This window comes from Cygnus atratus, chromosome 6 (assembly GCF_013377495.2).
Source record: "Cygnus atratus isolate AKBS03 ecotype Queensland, Australia chromosome 6, CAtr_DNAZoo_HiC_assembly, whole genome shotgun sequence".
NCBI lineage: Eukaryota > Metazoa > Chordata > Aves > Anseriformes > Anatidae > Cygnus > Cygnus atratus.
The window spans coordinates 33,690,708-33,698,045 of NC_066367.1; the positions used below are offsets into that span (position 1 = coordinate 33,690,708).

Here is a 7,338-nt window from a genome sequence, read left to right on the forward strand (position 1 = left end):
TGAAGCCTGGATCACTTGTATCAACAATTGAAAATGGTGCTTATAATCTATATTGTCATCCATATGTAAATATATTTGTATATGTCTCTCTATATAAGGTGAGCACAAAGTGTGCTACAACTACTATTACAATTTAGTTTCAAAACCAATAAGCATAGCATTATTTTCTCCATGTCTTGTTAGTACTAGAATGATAGGAAGATAGTAACAGCGTTGATGCTGAAACAAATGGTCTTTAAACTCCATCCTGCTAAAGATTAAATATTTTCAGGGAAAATTAAAACAATAACAGAAGATTTGTTGAGTAAAGAGAAAAGATTTTAAGAATCTGTGCCCCCCTTACAAGAAATAATCCCAGTGCTCATGGAATTTCAATTGACATGTGATTTATGACTGTGAAAAAGAGTCTATCGTTCTTTCAAAACATAAAGTGAGGGAGTGGCATCCTTTGAGCAAAAACTCTGGTGCCCTATCTGCTTAAGTGTTTCCTAAGTTTCAGCACTATGAGAATATGAGAATGCTCCATTGTTAGGGGATTCTGGAGGCATGCCTGGATCAAGGAAGTGCTTCCTCGTCATGCTGTTTCCTTTCCCAAACAATATAAAAAATGGCCTTTTCAACCAAACATCTAGAGGTGGTCACTTTGTACATTGTCCAACTAGAGCTCAACCATCATGAGATAAACCATTCAGTTGTATGAATGGCTCCATGTTATTTCTGCGACTTCCTTTTTATTTTCATGGTGATTTTGTTTTGATTTATGTATATGCATAGGAGTTGAACCCCCTCTACAATGATTGCGTCATAGAACCAGCCAAGCAAAAACAAGACACGCCACCTCTGCAGCCTGCATACATTAGCTCTGACACCCTCACAACCACTCGGCTTCTCCCATCCTCCTCAAATGGGGACTCCACACAACCTGATCAGGAGGAGTGCAAATACACCATACAAATAACGGGTTATAGCGTAATTTTATCCCTCTGCTTGAAGTAGTCTAACTTTTCCTCCAAACAGCATTTCAGATGAAGCAGAAGTAAGTTCATGTGTCCGTTCCTTTCTTGGTTTAGACTCGCCTGATCCAAAGGATTTCTAACTAATCTTAAGCACTCACCAGGCGTGCATTATAGTATTAGGTGAATATCCATGTTTCAGTCCAGGCACTGCTGCTGGCACATTGCATCAGCCATAGCAGGCAAATTCTGAATTCTGTAGAGAGTCTTTGTAAATAAATTACATCTTTGTAAATACATTCTATTTTTTTAATTACCATGTAACTTGTTAAAGATGCAGAAGCAATTTAACTGTTTTGTAAACAGTACTCATATCTGTTTTCTATATCTCACGTTGCACATTTAAAAGCAGTCGAGCTATTATTTTACACCAAAGAAGTGCTGAGACTATGCATTTTGTATGTCTTAAAGAAAAAATCATAACATTATTCTCTATGCTAGACAGGAAAAATTTGGAAAAGACTTGGAAAAGCTCTTTGGAAACTTTGGAAAGTTCTCCATGGATGTGGACTTGTTTGCTGTATATATTTCATAGTTATGGCTATTCACCTTTGTGACTGAATTTACACTTTGAGAAACACATTTACAAGAAATATTTTTGATTCACAAAGGCATAAAAACAGTCATGGCCTCAACAAAAATCTGCTTACAGGCAATGTGGCTTTAAAAGGGAATTAATTGATTTTTTTTGTTTGTTTTTTACCAACATGGTATATTTGTAGGAGCTTTGAGTAAAGTTTGCTTGATACATACTCAGAGGTAAAAGGACAGAATTGGAATCATACTTTCTTATTGTTTAGTCATGGCAACTTTGTGCAATTTACAAATATGTTCTCTAGTACCACTACAAATATATTCATATTTATTGATACATAAAGTTTAAAAATATGTGGCTTTTGACTCATTTCTTTGCTGGAGCCAAACCCCAGTAATCTTTTGAAAGACATCCTTCTGTCCATAGTTTCACTAATTCTACTGAGAACAATGGCAGTTTTATAAAACTAATGTAGGTCTCATCTCTCTGTGGCACGGGTTCTGTTTTAATATTGCTGATTTATTTTCTACACAAATGCTTTCTGTTGTTTGTTTAAAGTGTCCTTTTGGTGGTCTTTGGCAGTAACATGGACTGCTGGGGTTATTCCGACTTGCACCCTCTTTCCTGTTAACTCTCTGCGAGAGGTAACAGTTGGCTGACTGTGAAGTATAATGGGAATAATCTAAGTTAATGCTAGAGGGCTCTAAACATTTCCTCAACAAATAAGCAGCAATGTGTTGATAGCCAGTAAGTATTTTATAAGTGCAATTAAGTCACAGTGATTGATTGGGCTGTGGTGGAAATCAGAATCTTTTAGAACAACAAATTCTTCATGGGGAAATGCTCACTAAATTAAGAAAACACACAAACGAACAACAAAAATAAACCATTGAAGAAGTTCTGCTCCTATGTCACGTTTTCCTCATTTCTCAATTCTGTGAGGAGAAATTTGATGAAAGCAAGACCTTTTGTTTCTTGAGATTGCATCGTTTTCTGTTGTTAGTTTGTTATGCCAAGTGAAGTTACACATTTGAATTTAATTGATCCAAAACGTTAGTTACTAAAAGGGGGGGAACCTGCTTCCTCTCTTTTTACCTCTTCCTCTTACTTTTCTCTCCCTGTGCCTGGCTCTAGGTTACAGGGTCTTGCCCTTTTCTAATGCTTGTTGGACACCTTGTTGAGTTAATTCAGTTCACTAAACTGCTAGATTTTTTTTTCTGCCATTCTAGCTTTGTGCTGATTCAGCAAACTGAGTCAGCTCAATGCAAAATCAAATGACTATTGCAAAAAGTCATTGCAAGCGTGCAGGATGCAGCCAAGGTGCTGCAGCTTCCTGACTGAAGAGCAGGGGAGGTGAAAACAGAAAGGTCTTGCATTTATGAAAATATCTAAAATAAAACATACAATTTAATACATGGTTTAACATGGTGGGACATATATTCAGTTGCTGTGCTTATGGAAAGACATTCTTTCTGAGTTATATCACCGAAATATCCATGTTGTTCATTTCACTTAAGTTCTATGTGACAAATAGCATTGTTTATTTTTTGCTTTTTCAGAAGACTACCAAAGTGTTTACTATTTAGATAAGTAGCAGTCGTATTTGTTTTTAGTGTAAGAACATACAAATATTCCCAATGACTCTTTCCTCTTGCATATTTATTACTTTTGAACATACTCTAACATGAAGATATGGCTAACTTAGAGAAGATTAGCTATTGGAAATTCGACAGTCTGGCTAGTTCCTACTAAAAAAAATGTTATAAAATCCATTATGTACCATTTTTTAAAAGAAAATCAACAGGGTTATATTAAGAAAATGTGGATGTAGATGGGACAGGGAAAGCTCTGCAGAGAAGAATACCTTCCACAGTAGAGATAACCCAAGGACTTTAGTTCAAACTAGGTCAAATAATAAAATGTCTTTCATTCAGCTACTTTTGATTACTGTTAGCATGTGAAATTAAACTTAGAATAGTACAATGCAGAATAAATATAGCGTTGACTTTATATGCATGGCGTGAAGGTTAGTCACATGCAGTACTCTTGGTTTGACACTTCGGAGGCTGTAGAGCTTAGCAAGTGCTTGACTAGATGGCTTTTCATTTGTGGATGTTTTGTTCTCAAAAATCTCTTTGTTTCAAGTGATAGTTTAAGTCGTTCTAAAGAAAACGTTAACTGGAGTAAATGCATTCTGGTTAAAAAAAAAAACAACAAACGATCTACAACTCACAGGTGTCAACTGAACAATCAGGATGTACTGAAACTCATTTTCCCCCTATTCATCTAAGAGCCGTGCAGTTTTCAAAGTTATTGTGCAGTGAGTATTGTACTTAAAAAGCATTGAGAAAAACATTTAACCTGAAATAAAAATACCACTCAAAATAACTTTTTGTCATATACTTTTATTTACCTTGAACAGAAAAGTTTGCAAACCATCAGCTACTGAGAATGGGGAAAAAAACCTAGCATGTAACAGAGGCGGCTTTGATTATAAGTGCCATTTCTACAGCAGAGTTAAGCTATTGTAAACCAAACATCTTGTAGTAAGGTAAAAATCTCCAGCAAAAGTTTTCTTTTTTTTAAGAATTTAACAGCAACACTGAAAACATTTACATATAAACAATAGAGAAATATTTTCTAAACTTTTAACAGCCACTTGCTACAATTCAGAAGTGTTTAGTTCACATATCTATACAAACAAACAAGCACTAAAACTTTTGTGAACTAACCACTTGTCCACAGGACCTGCCTAGACAGTTTATCATCAATACGAAAGTTTTATATAAATAAGTCAATTAAACTCCACAGAGACTAAAAGAAACAGTAAAAAAATCCAACTGTAAATAAATCTGTACATTATGGTCAGTCTCATTCTTGAGCAACTTTTAAAGTGTCTCTTTATAAAATGATGGCATGGGGCAGTGTTAGCTGGAATGGAAACTTGAAGACTCCGACTCTGTAGAAACAGAAGAATGTCCCCCACGTTTGCTTTTTGACAGAATCTTGAGGCTTGATCCTCTGCTAACTGATGTCAAGGCGTTTTGTGCTGATGTCTTGAATTTGGCACCCAGGAAGGCATAGAGAATCGGATTCAGGCAGCAATGGAAGAATGCTAGGGCTTCTGTAATGGAGATCCATTTATGCACGATCGTCTCCAAGCTGCAGCGATGTCTGATGACTCCAAGCAAGATGAATGTATCTATGCTGATGCCAATGTAATATGGCAGCCAGCAGGCAAAGAAGGCGAGGATGAGGATGACTGTTGTCTTCAAGGCTTTGCGCTTCTGGTGGCCTTTTGAATGTGACAGCTTAGATATTATAATACAGTAGCATGTCAGGATTATCAGACCAGGCAAGACAAGTCCTACCAAGATATGCTGAAATCTGAACGAAATCAGCCAGTTTTCATGAGGGTACATGCGATCACATAGATACTTTCCTTCTACTTCACTAGTACTGGCAAAAATTATATCAGGCACTGTCAAAAGCACAGCGGGTAACCACACGCCTACATACACCACCTTCTCAGCCAACAGCTTTCGTGGGCGCTGGCTGTTGGTGGCATGGACTATTGCCAGGTAACGATCTAAACTTATAAAGGCCAAAATCAAGACACTGCTATAGAGGTTGACTGTGTAAATGACGTGAACTGCCTTACACAGAACATTCCCAAAGTACCAGCTTATCGCCGCATCCACAGACCAGAACGGCAAGGTGATGACGAAAAGGAGGTCAGCCACAGAGAGGTGCAGCCTGTATTTATCAGTCATGCTTCTCTGCTTCTTCTGGTAGCCCATAACAACAATAACCAATCCATTCCCGATTATTCCCGTTAGGAAGATGATGGAGTAGATAGTCGGCAAGAAGATCCGGTTGAAATCAGCATTTTCATGCTGGAAGCATGGCTCTCCATAGTCTCCGTAGTCACCTGAGCCAATCTCATCCGTGCCATTATCAGAAAATTCAATGATTAACCCAGAGGAAAGCTGAAAAAAAAGCAAAATAAAATTAGATGTTAGCACTTTTAGAAAGGCTCACTCTATGTAACATGCTATATGACTTGTTAGGACACTAAGCAGTCTCCATCACCACAAAGAGGCAAACTTTTTGAAAACCAGATAAATGCTATTTATATACCTAATGTATATATATGTATGATGTACATAAAGCGTTCAGCAAACAGGAGCTAGTTAAGAAAAAACTTGCTTTGTCCTTCTCTGAGGGGTAGGATCCTGTAACTGAGGACGGGATGGAAGGGAAAGGGCTCGCTAAGGGCTGCCTGTGAGCCAGCCTCCCCTCAGGACACCTCAGCGCTAACTGCACGCCTACCGCCAACGGGAGCGAGCAGCCACAACGCAGTTACACCGGGACGGTCCCTCTGAGCCCCGTGAAGGGGACGGGGCGGAGGAGAAGCGGAGAGGGTACCTGCGTGGCGGTGCACAGGGGACGACAAGCGGCAGCCAGGGCTGCCCGCGGGGGGCGCGCAGGGACGACAGGGGCTCCCCCTGGGCGCCGTGCCGCGGGGGGCGGCCGGCCCGAGGCGAGCGGTGGAAAAAGGAAGCGAAATTCTGGCGAGGGCACGAAAAGCGCGCCCGGAAACCACCAACGGCTCGGGGCACGGCGCGGAGGGGCGGCTGAGGGGCGGCGGGGCGGCTGCCACCTGGCCCCTCACAGCCCCGTCGGGGGGCGGCAGGCGGCGAAGCCCGGGGGCACCCAGCGCTAAGGGGGCACCACCCGAAGCCGGAGCCCTGAGGGAAGATGCCGGGACCCCTCATGGAGCCCCAGGGCACCGCGGACAGCGGGGCCAACCCGCCCCGGCTTCGCGTCGCCCCCTTGGTCCCGCAGAGCGCGAAGCGGGGGAGAGCACCCCGGGCCCCTCTGGGCGATGCCCCCCCGTCACTTACATCCAGGCTGTCGAGGCTGGTGTCCATGCTGCGAGCCATGCTGAGCTCTCCTCTGGCAGGCACCCCGGCGGGACGCGGCCCTTTATCAGTTCCCCGCCGCACCCCCCCCGCCCCGGGGGCAGCCCCCGCCTGGCTCCTCCCCGACGGGTGGCACCGGGGCCCGGCCTCGGGCCGCCCTTTGTCCGCATGGTGGCGGCTGGCGGGGCGCTGAGCCCTCCGGTGGGGGGGTCTGTCCGCCTCGCGGAGAGCCCCCCCGGGGGTCCCGGGCAGCAGGGGTGAGGCCGCTGAGGGAGGAGGAGGAGGAGGAGGAGGAGGAGGAGGGGGAGGAAGAGCGGTCCCCGAGTGCCCCGGTGACAAGGGGCTGGCTGCCGTCCCTGCTGGCGCGGAGGGGCAGGGGGTGAGGGCACGGTCCCAGCTCCGAGGGTCCCCCCGCAGCCCTTCGCATCCCGGGGTTGGGGTCGGGAGGCCGGGGAGGAGCTGCAGGTGCCGAGCATCTCGGGGCTCGGGGGGCAAAAACTGCGGGGCACTGCGGGCGGTGCGTGTGGTCAGGAGACAATAGGGTAAAGTGGAACAATAGGAAATGGGAAGAGAATAAAACGAGCCGCCAACTTCATCTAACATCGTGGATTTGCATGCTTAGTGTCTCGTGATCTAAAAATAGTGAACACCAGTTTCTTTATTTTTCTTTATTTGCCCACTAGTATCAGGAACTGCTCATTTTTCTCTCCAGCCTCAAGTCAAGGAAATCACCTTTTTTAATGTGAGGGCTGAGCATCCTCAGCTGTGACTTGTTTCCAGTACTTGGATAGTCTAAAACAAAAGAGAAAAAACTAAAATTGTGGATATAGGATAAAAACAGCAGTCATAAAATAGGTTTGCAAGG

At 43.3% G+C, this 7,338-nt stretch overlaps 1 protein-coding gene across 1 annotated transcript; it reads right to left on the reverse strand.

The window, feature by feature from the left end:
• Positions 1–3,937: 3,937 nt before the first annotated feature.
• On the reverse strand, positions 3,938–6,600 carry CXCR4 (C-X-C motif chemokine receptor 4). Its single transcript, XM_035556044.2, has 2 exons — positions 6,456–6,600; positions 3,938–5,537 (listed from the first exon to the last, which is right to left on the reverse strand). Exons 1-2 carry the CDS (start codon positions 6,492–6,494, stop codon positions 4,476–4,478), a joined length of 1,101 nt encoding a protein of 366 aa, XP_035411937.1. The 5' UTR covers positions 6,495–6,600; the 3' UTR covers positions 3,938–4,475.
• Between the last annotated feature and the right edge of the window lie 738 nt (positions 6,601–7,338).